This window comes from Montipora foliosa, chromosome 1, assembly GCF_036669935.1.
Source record: "Montipora foliosa isolate CH-2021 chromosome 1, ASM3666993v2, whole genome shotgun sequence".
Taxonomy (NCBI): Eukaryota; Metazoa; Cnidaria; class Anthozoa; order Scleractinia; family Acroporidae; genus Montipora; species Montipora foliosa.
In genome coordinates this window covers 37,802,757-37,825,775 of record NC_090869.1, presented here as the reverse complement: position 1 = coordinate 37,825,775, position 23,019 = coordinate 37,802,757, and the positions used below count along the sequence as shown (strand labels likewise).

Below are 23,019 nucleotides of genomic sequence, written 5' to 3'. Positions count from 1 at the left end.
AGCAGCGAAGCAAAATAGACGGTATGGAGGGGTTGTGTATGCTACTCAGACGTTTTGCATACCCTTGTCGCTACTCGGACATGATTTCGCGTTTCGGTAGGCCTGTTCCAGTTCTTAGTATGGTAACTAATACAGTTCTGGACTACATATACGATACTCATGGACATTTGCTAACTGACTGGAACCCAGCTTTGTTAAGTGCGCAAGCACTTGAAGAGTATGCACAGGCCATTTCCAGAAAAGGTTCACCACTCCAGAATTGCTTTGGTTTTATAGACGGCACCGTTCGTCCTGTTTGCAGACCTGGGAGACACCAGCGTGTTCTATACAATGGCCATAAACGGGTGCATTCCCTTAAATACCAATCCATTGCTTTACCGAATGGCCTGATTGGAAATTTGTATGGACCTGTAGGTATGTTTCATTTATTTTTTGGGCTATGACAAAACTAAACTGAGAATTAAGGACTTCATTTTCATATTGAACCCCTTTTAACATTTCAGAAGGGAAGAGACACGACGCAGGTATGCTGGCCGATTCTGGTCTTTTGAGACAGCTTGAGCGTTATGCGTTTTCTCCTGCTGTCCAGCCCATGTGTGTTTTTGGTGATCCAGCCTATCCACTACGCATTCATCTCCAGGCACCTTTCCGTGATGCTGCCCTCACCGTCCAAATGGAAGCATTCAATTCAGCCATGAGTGCCGTCAGATGTTCAGTGGAATGGCTGTTTGGAGACATTTCAAATTATTTTAAGTTTCTTGATTTTAAGAAAAACCTCAAGGTCCAACTCAGCAGTGTCGGTAAAATGTACATAGTATGTGCTCTTCTGAGGAATGCACTTACTTGCCTATATGGCAACAGTACTTCAAATTACTTTTCTCTGGAGCCTCCATCAATTTTTGATTATTTTAATTAACTGTTTTTGTTAACCAGACTCAAGTGTGGAGCTAAAAAAGGGGTTGAGCAGGACAGTGGGTGATGGGCAAGGTCTGACCTTTTCCTTCCAACTGACCATTGGTGAAGAGAGGAGCAAGCATTTGACACGAATTAAGATTTAAGTCAACAAAAGCAAGAGTTTCAGAAGAATCAACCCCTGGGTGTGGTCACCCTGTTTCTGCACTGGTTATAATGAGAATGTACATTGTGCTCTATTACAACTAAATCTGAGGAGGGCTCTTCTTGAGGATTGAGCACTTCATAACAAGCATACCATAGGGTTTTAGGTTCAAAAGTTGTGTTGAGGGTAAATAGCTGGGTAAAAACTGTGGTCCATGGGTATTTACGTATTCAGAGGCAGACCCCCCTCCCATTTTCCTACCCTTCCCCCCACAGGGTGATCAGCAAAGTGTGGAAGGAAAAACGATCAGGAACTGGTGTAGAAAGGAAACCACTAAAGTCGCCTTTTCGTTTATGATTATTCAAGTAATTGATTCGTAATTGTGACAAAAATTGTCAAATCTGATTGGTCACTGGCAGCCCAAATTTAAGCACTGATTGGACACTCACAATATCGTGTCTTGCTTGAGTAACTACTCTCAATTTTGCATGAGTAATTTATGACTTTCAGTGCTAACAAGACTCTCATTGAATTCTGCGGTAATCATGACATAGTGTTAATGAACAATAAATTTCAATATTTTAAGTCCCTTTGTACAAAAGGGATCAGAGCACAAATTACAACATTTCTTGAGCATTCTGCTTACATTCCTCTTTGGTAATGGCCACAGCATTTCTTCGACTGATAATCAAACAGGTGATTAACAAATGTTTGACAGTGTTCAAAATGTTTGACAGTGTTCTGTTCTCAGTGCTTCAAGAGTAGTTTCAATCCTTTGTAGTCAGAAACAGGCCTGTGATGGGTAATTCAAAAATACAATTTGGGTTGTTTGCCACACAAGAAACGGGAACTATGCATGATGCCCTAGGAAGACAGCACTGACCAACAAAATGGTCACATTGTTTATGCTGAATATTTCAACACGTGATGCTACTTGTTCAACAGGCATAAGTAACAAGGTCCAACCAACAGAGAGGTGTTTGGTGAGAACATCTGAATATTATAATCCAGAGTGAAGAAACTCAACCTCTGGTGAATGCTTTTCTCTAAAACATTATCAACTTTAACTAATAAAACAAAATTCAATGGTGCACATTAATGTAAGAAGTTAAACCGAACATATGAACAAAAGGGAAGGATCCACAGGGATGGAGGAGGTGGATCATCACTGTTTTGGTATGAATCTCCCCAACATCGACATCAACGCAGCTGTCTGCTGCTGCTGTTGTTGCAACATCATAGCTTGGATATTTTGCATTTGAATCTGCTGTTCCTTCATTGCCTTCAACATCTCATTTTGTTGTTGAAACAGTTGAGATTGTTTGCTGGCCTCCTGGTCTTGCTTCTGTTTTCTGAGTGCAAGCTCCTCCTCCCTAATTTTTATCTCTTTCTCCGCCCGTTCACGTAAATATTCGACTGCATCACTGCCACTTCTTCGCTTTCGCTTGACACTGATATCGCCCCCTTCACTCTCCATTGATCTTTTCTTTGTTTCGCCCATACTCTCCATAGCGGTCTTCCGCAAATCCTCTGCGACCTTACGCTCTTCCTCGTTTTTCTTGATAGTCGAGTCGCTTTCTCTCGACGATTCTGCCAAACTTTCCTTCTCAACTATTTCTTCCAACAGCTTATCGAGCTCTGTGACTTCAGGGGAAATTCCACTAGCTTTCTCCTCGCCTTTGATCTTTTCCAAATATTTTGCTTTGAGTCCTTCGTATCTTTCACGGACGCCCCTCTGAGTGACATGAAATTTGACTTCTTCGTTACTGTTAAGCGTCGATGCAATTTCGGTCCAAATCTTACCCCTTTCATTGCTGCACTTTTTAAATTTATAGGGTTCACGAACCCTTATTTCTGTGCACAACACAACATCATTTTCCAGACTCCATTCCATGCGCCTAAAAGCAACAAAATTATACATTAGGCTCCACTTAAACTCACGTTCCTCATTCAAATGCTGATACATGTATAAGCAGGAGTTTAAATTGTTAAAGTACTTTCCTCTTGAGAAAGATATGTGAAAAGCCGCGGCAAGAAGTGTATAAGCTCACAAAAATCGTAAAACAAGTGGTGAAAGCTGATAAAGCTTTACCTCGCTAAAACACGTTGTTTGGGATTGATGCTGCTGTTACCACATTTTCAGCTCAAAATTGACAAATATTTTTCTTGGAAATCACCAAAGGTGATCAAAAATGGATAAAATGCCTGTAGCTTGCCATTTGGGTTGAAACACTAACTTATTAAGCATATCAAGTACAACAAAACACTTACGTACTTTCCACTACGGCCCGCCATAATCTCCTACGTATTCGGGAAGCGTTCTACGGCTAGAAACCAGGCCACGTACGTGTCGCGGGAAAAAATATGACTTCCGGTCACCGTACTAGACACTTACGTAGTCCTTGCTTAAAGTCCCTAATATCCCAAAGGGTCGGACACAATATGATGCACTACTTGACGCAAAAGAAGTTGAAGATTTTTCTAATTCTTTGTTAGACCACGCTTAGTGGTGGGTAAGTATCTCGAAATATTTCATCTAGGGGTAGGTGAGTCTGTTGGCCAAGGTGGGAAATGTCGCTGACCTTCTCCCCTATAGATGATGTGTGGTCGATATCCGAAATTGTCGACGGCAAGAGAAGGGTGAGTCGCGTGTCTCGTTCTTAGCGGATCAGTTCGCCATTTTGAGTCGCTTTGCTGTGGAAGTTCACATTGTGAGGACGGACGTACGGGCTGTTCAACAATTTTGTGAAAGGTAAAGAATTTTCGCTACGCATGAAAGGGAAGTTTTGGTCTATTTTGTTGCTTCTATTTTATCTGGAGGGAATTTACCTGCCTACTTTATAACAACAACATCGCTTTTATTTTCCTTTGCTTTTAATCCATTCACTCCTTGAGATTCCCCATTGACGAGTAAAATCGTCTGACGTTAGACAGATTAAAATACTAAGTTTGGCAAAAAATCGTCTGGCGTTTAATAGACAGAGTAAAATACTAAGTCTGGCAAATAATGTTGAATAATGTTGAGACAAATCCCGATGAGCAGCGCTCTGGATCAAGGTCACTTGCTGTTTTCACCGTACGTGCTCGTACGTGCAAGACTTCGCACTAACCGGTCGGTACCGACCGTTTAGATGCGTGCCAAATTTGTGCGAAATTCGACCGTCAGAAAAGCATCCTGGTACATGGCTTTCTGAAACGAGACGATATTCATCGGAATAAGCAATGTTTCTGCTGCAATTAAAGTCAATAATTTTTTTCGGTAAATGAAGCGAAGGATTTTTGAGGCCCAATTTCAACATGCTGTTTGTCAACAAAAGTCGACCTTTGACCACCAAAGCGGAGGCGACGTATTTTGAAATCACACACGCTCATCTCGATTTATTCACTGAACAATTCGAGACTTTAGGTTTACTGGAACTACTGTAGGTAAAGTGGAACGCGTCATTGAAATTTAACTTTCTTGGTTTAAGAGTGACATATCCGGTAATTAAAATAGCTGACCTAAAAATTTGCATACTAGTAAGATTCATTCCATTCCATATTTTTACGCAAACATACCTGCAAAACAAAAAAAGGAAAGGTATCATCCCCCTTTATATAAGTATACGCTGGTTGGATTTTCCTTGAAGCCCTCAAACGACCATCGAACCAGTCGAACGCTTTGTGACCTTCGTGAGTTGTGCCGTGATTGTTTTGTCAGAGCTGTCACGCAAGAGATTAGGACAAAGCACACAGACCAATGGCTTCGTGCGGTTATTCTAAGTTTGTTGAGGGAATTTGAGGCCCAAGTTCTGATAATCCAGCAAACGTTGAATGCGCAACAATAGTGATGCTTGCCTCGTGGATTAAAGAACGAGGTATATCCAACAACACGGCTGCGGCATTGCGGCAGCAGTGTTTTTAGGGTCCATTTCTTGTGGCCGGGTGTTCTGCTTTTGACATTCAAGTCTGTAATCGGTAGTATCTGCGGATTTCGCAAAATGATTTTCTGCTCAATATCTTAATTTAAGGGATTTCAGTTAAATCTCACCTGCACGTGCGAGCAAAAGCCCAGTCTCTGTATCCAGAGAAGAATCCGACACTTTATAACTTCTCAAGTGTGACTTGATGTCCTTATCACATTTTGCTATTGTTACGCATTGAACGTTTGCTGGATTATCAGAACTTGGGCCACAAATTCCCTCAACAAACTTGAACAACCGCACGAAGCCATTGGTCTGTGTGCTTTGTCCTAATCTCTTGCGTGACAGCTCTGACGACACAATCACGGCACAACTCACGAAGGTCACAAAGCGTTCGACTGATTCGATGGTCGTTTGAGGGCTTCGAGGAAAATCCAACCAGCGTATACTTATATAAAGGAGGATACCTTTCTTTGTTTGTTTTGCAGGTATGTTGAGAAAGTGAATTAAGGAAACTTGTTCGTGTAAAAATATGGAATGGAATGAATCTTACTAGTATGCAAATTTTTAGGTTAGTTATTTTAAAGGGGCTAGGTCACACAATTTTAGGCAATTTCAGCACTGATCGAATGGTCATAGAGTTAACTAAAATATTAAAATAACTGTTCAAAACTATAGAAGCAATAACAAAACACAGGGAAGGGACATGGATGGACAAAACTGGAGAGGATTGAAATGGATTGAATTTGGGTAAATTTGAAAAACGTCGGCCCACCTTTTTTCAAATTTATATCAGTCTATATCAAAATGTCATTTACAAAGCTGGAAAATCATTCTCAGTTGTTATGTGGCCGTGATTTTGCAAATGAAAGACTCTTGCCCTGCCAATTTGACGTTTAGAGCTCATAATTAAGGAAATTAAACAAAATTACCTAAAATAGCGTGACCTAGCCCCTTTAATTACCGTATATGTCACTCTTAAACGAAGACAGTTAAATTTCAATCACACGTTCCTCTTTACCTACAGTTGTTCCAGTAGACCTAAAGTCTCGAATTGTTCAGTGAATAAATCGAGATTAGCGTGTGTGATTTCAATATACGTCGCCTCCGCTTTGGTGGTCAAAGGTCGGCTTTTGTAGACACACAGCATGTTGAAATTGGACAGATTGGGCCTCAAAAATTCTTCGCTTCATTTACCGAAAAAAATTATTGACTATAATTGCAGCAGAAACATTGCTTATTCCGATGAATATCGTCTCGTTTCAGAAAGCTATGTACCAGGATGCTTTTCTGACGGTAGAATTTCGCACAAATTTGGCAATCTGTAATCAATCTAAAATAGGTTACTGTAAGTTTTAAAATTTGGTCAAAAATTCCAGTCTTGGTGTATTGTACCGTTAACAGCGCTAAAGTGTGAATGAATTACTCTAGCTGTACCATGCTGTTTTGGTTTTTAAGTTACTTATTCGTTATTTCAAAAAGAGCGATCCAAACCAGCGACATTTTGGAGTCGTTTTCACTCGCTCACAAGGCCCCATACCGAAAAAGTCGTCGTCCAGGTAAAATAAGTATCGAAACAAACTAAAACATATTTTTCTAAAAATGGCTTTGGAAGTCCTTTATTGTGACAAAGTTTGGCAATTTTCGATTTTTTTATCTTCCACGGTCTTAGGTGAAAATTGCTGAGAGGCGCTCTTAACACGCACTTCCACCAATCAAATCTGTTGTAAGTTTCAACTCATTAATAAACTGATTTTACTTTTTCGATTTCCTTGACAGTCTTCAAAATTTCGTTATTAAGTTCAAGCGTAATGCTCCAGTGAAAGAAGGTTTAAGTCTAATTTTGAAAAACCCGTTCGCCCACGAACGGGGGCTTGTGATTGGTGCGGCACAGTCACAATGATTGACCGGTGACAAATTTTCGACCAAAATCTTTCTTGTCAGTTGTAGCGTGACAAAGACAATGGTGGAAGATGTGGAAGGTTTTGAATCGTATGTTGAGGCTGAGCGAATCGGTTCTGGGTTTTACAGTGAAAAGGGAACAAGAAATGTCAATGCGCCATCTCTTTAAGCGTAAAGATGTAATGGCCGTTTTGGCAACAGCATTCGGAAAAAGCTTAATTTTTTAGATGTTTGTCATGTTGTGTGGGTTTCGACTATCATGGTGATTTCTCCATTTCATAGCATTATACGCGATCAAGTAAGTGGTTAAGGTAAATTCTATGGGAATGACAGCCTGTGATTTAAATGACAATCTGGACTGCTCAGTATTATTTATGCGTCAGCTGAAGCCGCTGTGGACAATTTTAAAAGCGTTTCCATAATTCACTAAAATCAAAAGATTCGAATTCGTTATTTAACAAAACTTTGGCAGTGCTTATTCTTGACGAAAAGTATGGACTGAACTGAAGTAATCTTTTCGTTAGCTTGCAAAAGATAATTTATATTTACGCAGGATGAATTAATAAAATGCCTGCGAACTATCAGAACCCACATGTTTCAGGATCAAGGAAATAGACTGTATTCGTCAAATTCTCTGCTTACCTTGCCTAATGTAAGCTTGAGTCCTATTTCATGGATTTAGACAAGATGAAGACAATTACGCAGCACCCCTATTAACTCTTCTCTTATTGTGAGAAGAAAGCGGCTCCTTTGTACAGTCATGCGAGTTTTTAAAGCACTTTTACTTGGTATTTCATCTACGATTTCGTGACGATTTGACCAAAAACGTACTGTGGAATATCAAACTAGCGAGGAAGTTTTCCTGTAATTTCCAGGAGATTTAGTACGATTCATTTCGTCAACCACTCTTCACCAAGAAATATCCAGCAAGTCGCAATGAAATCGTCGCTAGTTTTAAACTAAAACCTCTTAAATGGTTTCATGGTCAGCTTTTGTGGAGTTTTGCATTTAACGGCCTTACTACCCATCGAACTTTGTACGAGTTATGTTCCTAAATTTGGTATTTTACGACCGCACGGGTTGCTTACACGTTCTGAAAGTTGGCTGTCGTTTTCGACAGCTTCTTTCCAACCGCTATGAAAATATCAGCTAGGACTTGTCTGTAAGTTTCTTTTGTTTTCGATGGTTTAAACAAATTGTCAGAAGAAAGATAATCAGTCGTACCCGGCTGAGAAGCTGCCGTTACAAATTTGACTTTAAAATCACACTGGCATATTCTGCATTGATGTGGGTGTGTTTCGATTCCTCGGTGTCTCGGTTTGTTTTGACGGAAGTCAACTTGTGTTAACATGGTTATCTGTTATTGGCTAATTTGTTAACGAGACGTAAATCAGCGTGCGTCAAGTCAACCATCAAAAGGTGGGTGTTTTTCAAAAATAGGGGGTCTTCTTGCAAGCGTTCCCTCAGTCCCTTTCCCCAATTTTAACGCAGCCAGTTTGCGGAAAATCGTTTGGAAGCTCTTCTGTCCAACAGGAACGCCTGCTACGCAGGCCAAGTGATCTTAAAAAGGCCTTTGATACAATCGATCATGAAATAACCTTGCGGAAACTTGCAAACTACAGGGTTCAAACTAATTCTCAACGATTTTTTGCGTCCTACCTATGTGATAGATCCCAAAAATGCAGCCTTGACGGAGCGTTATCCGGAGCAAGTAAATTGAGTTGCGGGGTTCCCCAGGAAAGTATAATTGGACCTTTATATAAATTATGATCTTCCTTATTGCCTGAAACCTGTGAAAAAATGTTTGCGGACGATACTTACATCACCGTCCCTGGTTGCGCTGAATTCGAACAAGCAACCAATTCTTAACTGACCAATCTTCACAGCTGGATAAAAGCAATTATTAAATTCTCAACCTCGGATAATGCATTTCGCGTGCTGTGATTGGTTCACTCAATCTCGGTTATCAGCTCATATACCTTGGTTTGACCTTATATGGTAAATGATTGCGTTAAGCGTTGCTAAACTAAAAATGTTTTCGTCGGAATGCCAAATTTCTCTTAGAATAAAGACAAAAAGGAGAAAAAAAACTTTTTTTTTGGAAAGTTTGGATCAATTCCGACGTTTAGAAGTACGCGAAAAGGCAAGAAATGTTCTTGTGATGAGCCTGCGTCTGTCTGACAACAAGGTATTACACAACATCGCATCAGTTCTCATCAAGTTTTTTTTCGATTTCGCTCGGATTTGCTCGCTTTTCCGCTCGTATTTCGTACTTCAAAATTTTTGGAGTTGAAGGAATTTAATAAAACAATTACTCCATTCGCGCTTGTTGGACATGAGACTGGTTACAGCCAACTCGGCGCTACGCGCCTCGTTGGCTATTTACCATCTCATATCCAACGCGCGCTTATGGAATAATTGTTAAGTAACCGCAGTCTAAACATCGCAAAAAACTGCATTTATTGTGATTGGATCTCGTCAGACGTTTCTTGCAGAGAGTTGTAGCGAACTTAGTTATAATATCAATTGGACGACCAACCAGTTCGCAGGGTAGAGCACGCCAAATAATAGACCTTTTTACCGATTCGGCGGCCATTTTGATTTGTATTGTTTCAAATAGCTATTATGGGATGCCCAGGGGGCAAATACATATTAATTTTCCCCCTGGGCATCCCATAATAGCCATTCGAAACAATAGAAATCAAAATGGTCGCCGTATCGGTATTAAGGTCTATAAAGTTTGACTATTGACGACTGACTTTCATGGTCCAATCACATAAAGATATCCTCGGCAATCGATGCCTTGAGACGCATTAGGCCCCTCCTTTCTCAATCCACTGCAATAATAATATATAACGCTTTAATCCAACCTCATTTTGATTACTGTGCCCCCGTTTGGAATAGTAAGCGAGAAACCACAAAAATTGCAAAACCCAGCAACTAGAGATATTCTGCAAGCCAACTGCGAGATAAACCCAAGCCTGCTTCTTAAAACATTGAAGAGGGACCAGCTATCTTTGAGTGGAAGAAAACAAAGTGCTATGATCATCTTTAAGTCCCTCAACAGGTTGGCCCCAGTGTACTTGAGTAAATTATTCAGTGAGCGAGACACAGACTATGATTTGCGTGATTCTTTCCGTAAATTGAACTTACCCAAGCCACGCACTAACTATTCGAAACACAGCTTTAACTATAGCGGTGCCTAATTGTGGAGCTCTCTACCTGAACGCATTAGGGCAACCAGATCAATTGGGCAGTTCAAGAAGGAAATCAACCACGCACTTGCAATGGATAATTCGCTTCTCACTCGGCAAATGATTGTAATTAAAATACTTCTGCCATTACCGAAGATTTTTTCCCGAGTTTAAATAAAGAAAATACTACCACTACAACTACCACTACTACTTCTGACTACTGTTTACTCCCTTTGTTTTACCTTTATTGTGGCTTCGTCGCCGTGTCTAATGCAAGTCTCACTAATAAAATGCATTTTTCAGTCCATGTGCGGACCGGCGCACCATTTTATCATTGTTTAAAATTTGCAAAATTTATCTCATATTTTTGCGGTACTTTTCACAACAACGACGTGAAATTACCAGATGTGAGGTCTTGACGACAACGCAAGATTACAAATGTGTGCGCGTACCGTTTTATTATTAGGATACTTCGTCCACATTGAACGACGTGAACGAGAAGGAATAATCGCGAAAGACTTACAATATTGCGAAATTATATTTTGAGGTGACATTTTGGTCGACGTCGCCATCATAGATCTTAAAGTCCCCGTTAAATTGCTACTGTGGGACGCAGTCCCGTAGTAAAGAAAAGTAGTGAAAGTGAGGAGTATATCACTAGGGGGGACTTGCATCTTCTTGCAAGCGTTCCCTTAGTCTCTTGCCCCAACTTCCGCGCGGCCAGTTTCCGGAAAATCATTTCGGAAGTCTTCTTTCGAACAGGAACGCTTGCTACGCAGGCTAAAGATCAATCAAAAGTATGTATGGCTCGCCCCACAGAAACGCAACTCGTGTCACGGAAATAAAAGGCCCAATTTCCTTTCAAAACGCAGGGCGACGAAGTAACAATAAAGGCAACACGACAAAGGCATATATACCTCGTTCTTTAAAGACTCTCTCGAACGGTATGCTTTGTGCACGTTGTTTATGTTTTTGCCACCCCAGAGAAAAAAAGGCAACAATTGTGTTCTTTCCTACGAGCGAACGGAAGAAAAGTTGGCTTCAAGAATAGAAAGGTATATTTCTCAAAAAAGAAACGACAGTTTTCAAATTACAATACGTGTTTCGACATACTCATGTCATCTTCAGTTGCAAATGAGCTTTTTTAACGGTTGTGCACTTGAATTTATATTAAGGTACGTTACAAAATTAGGTGTCAGAACTTGCGTACAATTTGAATATGAAGTATGAAATGCGCAGGAAACAAAAGTAGCGCACATAGCAATAAAATAAAAGACAAAAGAATAGCGTAATTAAAAAGAAAGAGACAAATCTAAATGCCTCAACTGCTAACTAAGAATTGGATTTTCCCTCTTAATGTGCAATGCCTCTTTGATTTTATTTTGGAATTTGAGGCGGCATATCAAAGAGGCATTGCACAACAACATCCTAACTTAATCTCCTGCTTTTTAGAGTTGATCCTATTTTTTTCTACTAAAATGCTGTTTATTTTAGGGCTGCCAGGGCAAATGCACTCTTTGAGTCTTTCTTTCTTGTCAAAGTCAGGGGAAAGTTAGGTAAGTTTTATTGAAGTTTCCTATATTCTTACTACTGATTTCGTTCTATATATTGAGTCGTTCTATAGGATGAGCCTCTCCTGTGTTAGTGAAAAGGTGGCAAAGTTGATATGCTTGATTGGCGATAACCCAGAACATTCTTCATTTTGTCTTTGTGACTCTGAGCAACATGATGTCTGTGAATTACCAAATGCATAGTGAAACTGCATTTTCTGGTTCATTCTTTGATTGCACTCGCGTGATAAGACAGTCATATTGGTGCCAAAACAATTGAAAAATGCCGCTCAAGTTTTGCATCTTAATAGAATCAAGTTCCCAAAAGTCTTTTTCACTATTGTTCTTTCCACCAACATGGCCCCCGTGACATCAGCTGCAATCAAAGAAAATTAAATATAGGAAAAGTGAACAACTGCTATGTCTTTTTTGGAATATAATTGACATGTGGCACGGTATCTTCTTAATGACATTAGTAATAATTATTAATTTCATTTAGAAAAGAATGTGTACATTGCTAAAAAAAGCAACCATGCACAAATGTAAAATGTGTCCCTTCTGCTTGCAAACAGTGGAGGTGAGCATAGATGTAAAATCATATTGTTTTCCTTAAGGGATCCGAGAAAAAAGGCATTTTATTGCAGGGCTCATGTTTTGTAATGATCAAGGTATTGTACCGAGTACATATCAGTGTACAATCTCATCTGCTGTTGAAATACTTAAAGTGCCCCTTGCCCCAAAATATTTTCTTCGCTAAAATGAGTTGCGACTCATATTAGAGAATAAATTGTGACGTCAAATCAGGAATAGACCCACTCCCCTTCTGACTCGGTCTTGAACAAAAGATGCTTGGATTTTCGCAACTTTCGAAGGGTATAAAATGGCAGCATTTGTTAGAAAAAGGAAAAAATGGCCGCAATGCGTTTCGAAGAGGTGCAAAGATTCATTTAAGCAAAACAAAAATATTTTGGGGTTAGGGGCACTTTAAAGGGGTAATGTGTCTGAACTTGTTAAGCATTCCTTTTCTTTTCAAGGCAAAAGAAGTTAACATCAATTAGGGTTTAAAAGTAACAATCCAACCCTGGCCACAGTGGCCTTTAATGAAAATAAGTCATGTCAAGTCATTTGCATACTTTTCTCGATTAAGGAGTAATCATTGCCATTACGTCTCTGCGACGCTCAAATCAAAACTATTGACTTCAACTTCAAGGTCTTCTATGAAGTCTTGGTACTGGTCTTCAGTTCTTTGTCCAGACAAATCTTATGTAACACACAAGCAACAATTATGTCTTCTTTGTCTAGGCAAATGTTATGTAACACACAAGCAACAATTATGATGGTTGGGATTTCATCAATCTTGATCATATCAAGATACTTGAGTCGTCTAAATTTCCCTTTAAGAAGGGAGAAAGCCCGTTCTATAACCATCCTGGTTGATGAGTGAATGAATTTGTATCTTCTAAATTGGTTTGTCAGATGTCCGTTATCTTTAAATGGGGTCATTAACCAAGTTTCCAATGGGTAAGCGCAGTCCCCCAGAATATGACAATTATTGTTTTTAAACTTAATACCATTTTTTACGCCGGAAAAAAAAGTCTGAATTCTTCAAAACCCTTGAATCATGTACTCTGCCTGGCCAGCCAGTGTAACAGTCAATGAACCTCATTTAGTGGTCAGATATTCCCTACAATACAACTGAATAAAAGCCCTTTCTGTTCACATAGTTTTCAGGGCATTCTTGCAGCGCTTATATTGCGATATGCGAGCCATCTAGAGCTCCAATCTTTCCTGGCTAACCTTTGTGTGGTGGAATACTTCCATTATTACCTTCACCCGATCCTGTGTCAGCCACGTTATCACGCGACTAGCAACATTATTTTTGATTGCATCACAAACCCTTTCGTAACAATGAAAAACTGAGTTTTTTATTACATTGAACCGATCGGCAATTGACCTAATGCTGTCCTGATTGCAGAAACCATAATGTTAGTAGCAAGTGTTTGGAAACTGAAATTGGTAGTCTTCCTCCATATGGGGGCCCCGTAGGAATCTCAGGATAGTTTCCAAGCTTAAGTGTAAGCGCTTCAAATGTCCTTGTTGACAGTCTAAAATGACTCCGAAAGTCAGAAATTGTGTAGCTCGGTACAACATCTTCTGCATAACCTTGAACACGAATAGCTTTTCTTCGGTCCTTGATAATTAGAGGAAAAGAAACCAACTCTGAAAAAGCATCGACTTCAAGTTCATCGTCATTTTCTTCTAGAAGATCAAGTGCGACAACAGAAACAATGGCAAGAGCGGAAACTTTTTTCCTGTTGTCCGCCATGATGTAGCCTGTGTACATCCGCCCGCTCTCCAAAATAAAAATGGGAAAGGTGCGTCTGTGATTTACCCTTGGTAACCGTGTTCAATACCATGTGATTTTTCCTGGAATGTGTGGAAAATTATTTGATTGGTTATTACCCTTCGATCATTACATCATTGAAACAACTAGTTTTGATTGGCTTTTATTTTTATTGTTCCACATCAACACCGTCAGAACCAACGTGAGCGACTTTACGATGAGTTCGTGTGTACTTTGTGCATGGTAAAAAATACGAATAAAAATCTTTTTTATGGTCAAAGAGGTTTTCCTTTTAAAGTACGTGTGGAATTGTTATGTATGGAGTATAAAGTGGAAATAAATTCTTCGCACATTTGTAGGAATTGTTTGTGTTAGCGCTGAAGAAACGAAAGCGCCCCTGAAGAACCTTCACGAGGTAAATCTAGCACGATTCAAAAGATTGTACACTCGAAAACGTCTCCCGCTATCCCCTTACCAGTCAATGTAATCCCTATGCCTTAATCGGACCAGCCTAGCCATTCTCAAGAACAATCTACAAAGCGTGTTGCCCTGGATGATTTGAGGTGTGTGCATATCGAGGAAAAATAACAGCTCATCGGCAACGATCGGTGCTGCTCTGAGATCAGAGCTGTACCCGGTTGGAAGACTTGCAAATATATCCTTTCCTTTTAAGAGTGCTTCTATGCTATAAAGCCAAGGAATCTTAAAACTATCGGAGACGCTCTACAGTTCACGTTTGGAATCGATATCTACGTTATGGACCACCATTTTGAAGATTTAGCTCCAAAGAAATATGAGCCACGTAAATTTTGGTCAGCGTAGATCACTCAATAATGTATGCAAAATTATTCCGGAACACGATTACCAACAGTAAATCACAAACACTCCTTTCCGATTTTTTTTCGGAGAGCGGGCGGCTGTACACAGGCTACCATTATGCTCATTGTTTGGTTTTTCCCTCGTAGGTACTTGTTCATTGCTGCCCATAGTGCTTTATACTCGGGCTCACATTCGAAATTCGGAATGATCGTTTTATTGACATTCGAAAGGAATAGCTATTCTGAAATATTCCTGAATGTATTCCTATTCCGGAATAAGGTCAATCGAACGCCCTCTTAGTGTCTTCGATTCTTCATTCTTGTAAAAAGGGCTGTACCTCCAATTTGCCATCGTTACTTCATCACGTAGTCCATGAGCCAAGAGGCTAAAAATGATGGATTGGCACCACTTGAGGTTGCAAAGGCCACCGTACATCAAATTAAGGGCGTATCATGTGGAGATTCCAAAAATATGTGATAGTAGGGTTGTCGTGGTAGCTTAAGACTGCCACATGACCCAACGTCCAACACACTCTGCATATTTAGGAAAATTATACATTTTTGCCCATGAATTTATCTCGCAGTAACACATTCTTTTGAATGCTTTTACAGGGAAAGATATACCAACAGTAAGACATCTGTGTATGGTCTAAGTTAGACGCAAAAATGCACAATTAAATGGCTTCGAGTCACGTGGCCATAGAGGTCACGTCCAGTGTGCCATTTTTGAACCCATGATATTTCCAATGTTCTTGTCAAGTGAGTAAAATTGCTAGAACCTCGATCAACGAAAAAAAGCCAATAGTTGGAAGTCTATGTATCCTATAACTATATATATGCATACCTCGCTAATTCATCGACCTATAGTGGCTCACCCATGGCGCAGAATGGCCGGACAGCATTAATATTCATATGACTAATCATCGCATTAGCATAGAAGTGACGCGCTGAAGCGCGAAATTTGAAAGCGACAACTACATTTTTAAAAGAAATGGCGCCAGAAATGGGCAAACGCCCAACTTTACTTTTCATTCTAAAAGCATCTCGGTTGTAAAAGTCCTAACTTGTAGGCTGCAAAATGAAGACCAGATTACACTTATTTTATCGAGACGCTCGGGAGATAGACACGACTTGTAAAAACTATTGGAAATTTGAGTTAAAATGCGAGCTATTTTTCAGCCATTTTATATGAGAATTCAAAAATGCTTTTTTTCTATTTAAAATTTCTTGTTTGTGGAACAACTTTTTTATGAACTTGTAGCATGCAAAAGTTTCTTTAAAGAGTAAATTCAGACATTATGTGAAAATGTCAAATATAGCGGCAAAGGATTTACTTGGAAATTTGCGCTCTTTCATTTCGTATCACATAATGAGCAGATAATGAGCCATTTTGCTCATGAATATGTATAAATGCAGGCACACTGGGTTCATGAATCTTTCTTTAGCTCCGCCTCCACTGTTCCCTTGGGTGTTCCATGAAGGTTGACAATGTACTTTTCAGTCTACCGGATTTTGTTACGACCTTTGGCGAACATTTACGATTGAAGCCGACATCCAAAGTCGTAAGTTATCACCAGAGTGAGGATTTGGTATTTAGTATCACACTCCAGACACCAACCATATCAAAAAAGCAATAGAAAACATCGGGAAACTTGCAAAAAATCTGAACAAAGAAAGCCATGATCAAGTTATGGAAAGCCAGCGATTCAAGGTTCTAGTCAAACGCTCACAAGAATATCTGGATCACCTACGCACTACTAACGAGCTACTCTCCGCATTCTGGGTCTCATGGATTAATGTTAATGTTGAACATGATTTGCGCGCGCGTCACGGGAGGTGAGGTGGACTGACGGTTGCACCTCTCATGCGTTTTTCAAATGTTGCCGTGATGTTTTTCCTATGACAATATTAATTACGCGAGATATATCTTTGATGAGAAGCGTACCAGACGAGCACCTGGAATTTGAGGCCATCGTGGAGGCATGGTGATTCTCTGTATAAATGAGCTCTGTCAATCCCTTAGGCGGATACCCGTAGACCAGACAGACGAGCAGACAATAAGCAAAGACACTCAGACAGCTGTAGGAACGAGAGGACTCAGCTTAAAGCCAGGTGCACTGCCACGCTACTACTTGACCGCTTCTCTTCCTTGTTAGCTACACAAGATAGTGGGATTTGCTAGTCGGTGAGTCAGCATAAGAGAGTGTCTTGAGCCTGAGTTTCACGCCACACTAAAGCGGTAGAACTTGAAGCCCACACCCTTTACCCACTTGGCTTCAAGCAAAGGATTACCAAGCAATACAAATAAAGAGCAGCTTGTCAGGGAGCTTGTTTAACCTACAGAACAGATGCCTATTCCAACTACACTGTCTATAATTAAAGGTACAGCGCTCGATCGGAAGTTGAAAGTAGACCATTTTTCCTTTGGTAAAAGTCCTGACAAGGCACTGGCAAGAGTCGTACGATAGAGAGGTAGCAGCACTCGTATAGATGTTGTGTTTAATGATTACATGAATCTTTCAATTAAGTCGGCGGAAAGAGAACAAAGAGGTCATGGAGACTAGATAACGTATAAGAGCCTTGCAGCTGGGCAAAGAATCAGGCAATAGAGGAACCTTTTACAGCATGGCCAAAATAAGAACAGTCGTGCAAAAGGCAAGGAATTTTGCGTCACTTCCTGCAATCTAGGCTATAAGTGTCCAATAAGTAGAAGAGCTACGATTGGAGCAAAAGAAAGCACACACCCGTCTCCTTCCTCACGCCAAGTATGCTTCCAAACGACCTTTTACGGCTATCGTTGTCTCTTCTGAGGGTACAGATGTGCACGTCTTCTGTGTTGTCTTCACGATGGCAATCACAGTCCCACTTGCCAGCGATGTGTGCCTACTACAGTGCAAGATGCATCGATATAGGAACGATATCTCACACAATTGGAGAGAATGCATGCAAGGCCTTTTCAGTATTACATGCCTTTACGGGCTGTAACTCAGTTAGTGCATTTGCAGGCATCGGAAAGGTTTAACCTTTGAAACTGATGCTTAAAAACAAAGAGTTCCAAAGAATTCTTCAGAATCTTGGAGAGGATTGGTCGGTTCCCCCAGAGCTCTGCAAGGGATTGGAATCGTTTGTATTTGCCCTGTATCGCGCTGGTAAAGAGCCACGGGATGTCAATGACTGCTGATGTGCTGTATTCTGTGCGAAGAAGGGTGAAGTAGAATCAGACCAGTTACCGCCTTGCAGGGACTGCTTCCAAAAGCACTGCCAACGCGCTTATTAGCAGACTGCTGTGTGAAGAATTGCCTTCTCAATGATGAAGTGCCGAGTCCAGTTGGAAAAGGCTGGGTTTTGGCAAGCGGTCAGTGGCTTGAAATAGATTGGATGAGTAGGCTGCCCGCCCTAAGAGCGATCCGCATCAAGTTTATGGCTTGCAACTGCAAGAAGTCGTGGGAGAACAATACTTGCGAGTGCATCCTTAATGGCCTAAAATGCAGCGCTTTTGTCATCTCACAGAATGTACAAGCCAAGTTGAACCGGATGAGAACGTCGACCTTTATGTGGAAGAAGGTGAAAAGGATGATGATGATGATTTGTCTCTAGATCTGGATTGATGAGACTGTTGATTTGAATCTAAGCTACAATAGTTGGACAGTTACTGAAATATCAAGTAGATATCATTTTGCACTTTTAAACCACTAAACCTATAAAATTGTGATTTAGGCACCTAAGGAGAAATTGTACACCAAATAAATCATTGTATAGCCACAAAATTAATTTTTAGAGCATTTGCAGTCACAGTGCAATTTTAATGTCGCGTTACAGTACAAAGCTACCATGACAACGACCATAGCAGGACTTCCCAAGCTAGGCTTCTTATACGATGTTTTCATATTCTGTCATGTATTAAACATAAGCGTATCATGTATCATCATATCATGTAACTGGCAACAACTATAGTAAACACCACAGAGTTCCCAGTTACAGAACTTTAGGTCGATGAATTATTATTATTATTATTTTTTTTTTTTCACTTTTTTTTTATTTTTATTTTTTTTCTATTGTACTACATACGATACATGTTACATGATTTACACTTGTACTTACTTCTTACACAATACTTGCACTACATTAACTTGCACTTCATACGATACGTGTTACAATACCATAACACTAGTCAAATGGAATTATAGTTGATCTATTTACAACGTAATTGTTTACATTTTAATTGTTCGAGTCACTAATAAGAATTTTGTTTGTTACTTCCACTATGTAGGGTATTGGTTTTCTAGAATTTAATAGGTTGTTAAATAAATAGATAGCAAGAAAATCGAAATACAGAAGCTGAGAAGTAGAAGGACACAATGTAATTTTATAAGGACAGAAAAAATTTCCATTTGTTCCTAAATTCTTCCTCCTTATTACAAGTGGCTGCAATATATTTTTCTATATTAATTTTTTCGCGCACAAGTGAGGCAAAATCATCGAAATTGTACTTTATGGTATTTAAAGCGTTAACATATAAGAAATATTTACCTAAAATAATAAGATGGTTGAGGGCCAAACAGTAGTTGTGACAGCGAATAATTCCGAACATAACCTCCAGTTCTGACAGAAGCAGTTTCGTATTACAAGAGGTTGAGTACCACTCCCGGAATCCATCCCAAAAGGAATTTGCGTGCTTGCAGTTTACAAACAAATGCCACAGGGTCTGACACTCAGAAGGACAAAAGGGACAGAAGGGCGAGGCAACTTTTTTCATTTTATATAACAAGCTATTCGTTGGTAAAATTCGGTGAATGATTTTGTATTGGAACATCGTCAATTTAATTTCTCTCGTGGCTTTGAATGGTAGGAGGTAGATTTTAGATAAGTCACTTTTCTCGACGCCAGACGCTAAAAGTTTTTTCTCTGAAGTTGGTGGAGGTAGATCTTCAAGGTAAAGTAGGATACTGTATACTGCCTTACATGACAGTGAACATATTGAGGTGGGCGGCGTGACCGAGTCTTTGGAACATTCTTGCAATAGTTTCTTCCAATTTTGGGGAATAGAAGAGAGAATACTATAATATTGTAAAAAGCTACATTTTACATTGAATTTACTTCAAAAAGAATTAAATGGGAGGAAATGGCCCTCACAGGAGTCAAAAAGATCCGAGATTTGTTGTATTCCTGCCTGATACCAATGAGGAAAGAATACCATTTTCTTATTCACAGTTAAAAATCGGTTATTCCAGATTGGCTGCGAGAGAACCTCATTTTTATTTTTAGGTGTGGCCGTTGCGATATCCTGCCAGTAGAAAATGATTTGTTTGTAGAAAGCAGGAAGATGGTTGTTTAGGTCACGGAGATTATAATCATAATTACATTTAAACAGTTCTGTACCGCCAACATCGGCTAGCAGCAATTTAGGTATGTACTGCCATGGGGCATTTGAGTTAGAGCATAACCGTTTCACCCAATTTAACTTAAGCGCTTGGTCGAAGAGAGAAAAATCCTTCATGTCCAGGCCACCAGCTGTTTTTTGCTTGATAAGGGTAGTCTTTTTTACTTTGGCGGGCTTGTGATCCCAAATAAAGTCGAACGTAATCTTGTCTACTTCTTTACTGAATTCTTTAGGGGTATTCATGACACTGCAGATAAACACAAGTTTTGAAAGTGCTAATGTTTTAATTATATTTATCCTGCCAGCGATGGAGAGGCCTCTTTGGGACCACATATTCAATGTTTTCTTTAAAGATCCTAATTTGTCAAAAAAGTCTTTCTTTTCAGACACTTCTAGATCATATGTGAAATGAGCGCCAAGCGCGTAAACTGGCTCGGCGCTCAATTGGAGATCATGTATGGTGTCTTTTCTGTTACGCATAGAGCCAAGCCATAACATTTCAGATTTTGTTTGATTTAGTTTTAGACCAGAGCACCTTTCAAAAAGCGATAATAAATTAAATAACCTTGACAGTGACTGGACATCAGAAAGAAGTACAGTTGTGTCGTCTGCATATTGCGAAAGTTTAACCTCATTATGTTCATCTATTGGAATACCTTTTATTTCTTTTGAGCGTCTAATACGTTGTGCGAGTAAATCAATAGCAATAACGAATAATGTGCCGGAAAGTGGGCAACCTTGACGCACCCCGCGTTCTAGATGAAAATGTTTTGAGGCGTATCCGTTATTCAGAACACAACTAGAGATATCTGTATAAAACACTTTTATCCATTAGGTCGATGAATTAGCTAGCAGTGCATATACAGTTCTAGGAAGCATAGACTCTAACCATCGACATTTGTTCATTGAGGTTTTGGCAATTTTATTCACTTGGCAAAAACATTGGGCATATCATTGATTCAAAAACGGCATACTGGACATGACCTCTATGGTCACGTGACTTGAGGCCATTTACTTGTGCATATTTGTGTCTAAATCTCAATTGGCTCATGGACTAACGGTCCCACTGCTCAGTCATCCACTGGTGTTTTTCACCATCGACAAGGTGAATTCACGGCCGATATATCAATAACAATTAAATCAACAAAACTACCGACAAGCGATAAAATATACACATTCAAGGCAAAAGAAATAATACCACTATTAATATCATACTATTCCAGCATTAAATTCGAACACGTCTCCGATTGCTAGGGATTCAACACAACATAGAGACATACGACGATCAATGGAGGTTTCCGTTGATGCAATAAAACTGAGCGAGGCGCGTATGAAGGGGAGGTAATTTGATAATCAGAGTTTTCTGAGAGGTGATACATCTCAGCTGAAACATTTTGTATGAAGACTAAAAGTAACAAATAAATAAAAAAACAACAACTGACCCTCAACGGAAATGTAATAGTTCTTACGATGGTTTTTTTTTTGTCCGTTTTTGCCTTCCGTCCACACGTAAACAGCGTCTTCAGTCCCGAAAACGGAGGTTTTCGAAAGATATCAACAAAGTGGAGAACTTTTAAAAAACGCAGACTTTCCGTATACATGCGGGCGCACGAAAACGGACGTTTTCGAGTACGATCATGTCATCGCTCGAGTCCTAGTCATCCCCCGGTCTTCGTAAATAAGATGACGGATTCTAGGCAATTTGTGTCTTTACTTCTTGGGCTTCTTTCAAGTTTAATAGCTTGCACGCTTCTAGCTGAGCATTTAAGGAAGCGATTGAACGTAGCAAGGTTGCTTTCCGTGTCAGCTACGATAATAAGGGCTGTAAAACGATTAAACAGAAGGCAAGAGTGAATTAGATAAGAGTGTTGTTATGGATGGCATGGGTGGGCTCCCCAGCACAGTCACAAATGTCTATTTTTAGAATACCCGTCCCGCGAAAATCAGTCGTCATGTCTCTAACAAAAACATGGCAGAAGTAGTCACGCGTGACATGGCTTCTTCTGATTGGTTTAAATCTGCGGCCCTTTTCTTGTTTCGCGCGCAAAGTGTATCTATAATAAATCCATTTGTGACTGTGCTGGGCAAGGCCTGAAGTGTTAGATCAACGCTATTATGTAATTCACTCTTGCGCAAACTTAACCCTTCGCAAATTCCGGAAGCTCATTTTTTTTCTTCATTTTTTTTTTTTTTGAAAAAATCCTAGAGAGGAAAACATGGAAAGCAATGGACACATGAGGCCATTTGCAGAAGCATTTATAACTGCTGGCTGACTGCGCGCGAGTTCCACATAAATGAACAAGGGTTGATGGCCAAGGAAGTCGAAGTGAAGTTATAAAGTTATGAAGGCGCCTCATGGAGGCAGTGCGGCACGGTAGTTAGGACGCTTGCCTTGATATACGGTCATCCTGATTTCAAGACCTGTTCTGACCGCTGCCTTAAATTTCACATTCTGGGCGGTAAATGAGGGTCTCAATGAGGTAGTGGCTTTTACGGCTAACGGTTGAATTTTACGCATTTTTACGGCTAATTTTTTCCCGTTACGATCAAATGAAATTTATAATTTATTACTATTAAATTTATTACGGCTTAAAGTTTTGGCCCTTTTTACGACCAACGGTTAAACCCCATTGACACCCTTGTAATTAGCCAAGTTTTGCCTCTAGGGGCTGGGATTCTTAAAGTTTCCTTCCGAAAACTTGGAACTCTAAACTTGGGTTGTGCCTTCTGAGGGCGTGAAGTCTTCTTAAGCTTTTGAATAACAAAAACAATCTGGCTATCTGAAACCATCTTTTGCATTTAGGTAAATTTGCATCGCTTCTGGCAAAAGTGGCGTTCATGAATGCAATGATTATTTCATTGTCTCCATAGT

At 39.9% G+C, this 23,019-nt stretch overlaps 3 protein-coding genes across 3 annotated transcripts in view; 2 read left to right on the top strand and 1 right to left on the bottom strand.

Moving 5' to 3' along the window:
* LOC137977517 (uncharacterized) overlaps positions 1-916 on the top strand; it is a 1,166-nt gene extending 250 nt beyond the window's left edge. The window contains exons 1-2 of the mRNA XM_068824762.1: positions 1-414; positions 504-916. The exon at positions 1-414 is cut by the window's left edge and continues 250 nt beyond it. Of these exons, the coding sequence (XP_068680863.1) occupies positions 1-414; positions 504-916 (827 nt within the window). The remainder of the gene's footprint in view (positions 415-503) is intronic.
* Positions 917-2,222: 1,306 nt separating this feature from the next.
* On the bottom strand, positions 2,223-3,023 carry LOC137967905 (caldesmon-like). Its single transcript, XM_068814507.1, has one exon. The coding sequence runs from the start codon at positions 3,021-3,023 to the stop codon at positions 2,223-2,225; it is 801 nt and encodes a 266-aa protein (XP_068670608.1).
* A 648-nt stretch (positions 3,024-3,671) lies between these two features.
* LOC137967885 (tRNA-dihydrouridine(20) synthase [NAD(P)+]-like) overlaps positions 3,672-23,019 on the top strand; it is a 43,049-nt gene continuing 23,701 nt past the window's right edge. Inside the window, exons 1-2 of the mRNA XM_068814487.1 lie at positions 3,672-3,809; positions 11,550-11,611. The gene's annotated coding sequence lies outside the window, so the exon portion shown is untranslated. The remainder of the gene's footprint in view (positions 3,810-11,549; positions 11,612-23,019) is intronic.

Bases quoted from the DNA above. Each gene is read 5' to 3' on its own strand.
- LOC137967905 (XM_068814507.1), bottom strand. From the start codon at position 3,023: ATGTATCAGCATTTGAATGAGGAACGTGAGTTTAAGTGGAGCCTAATG.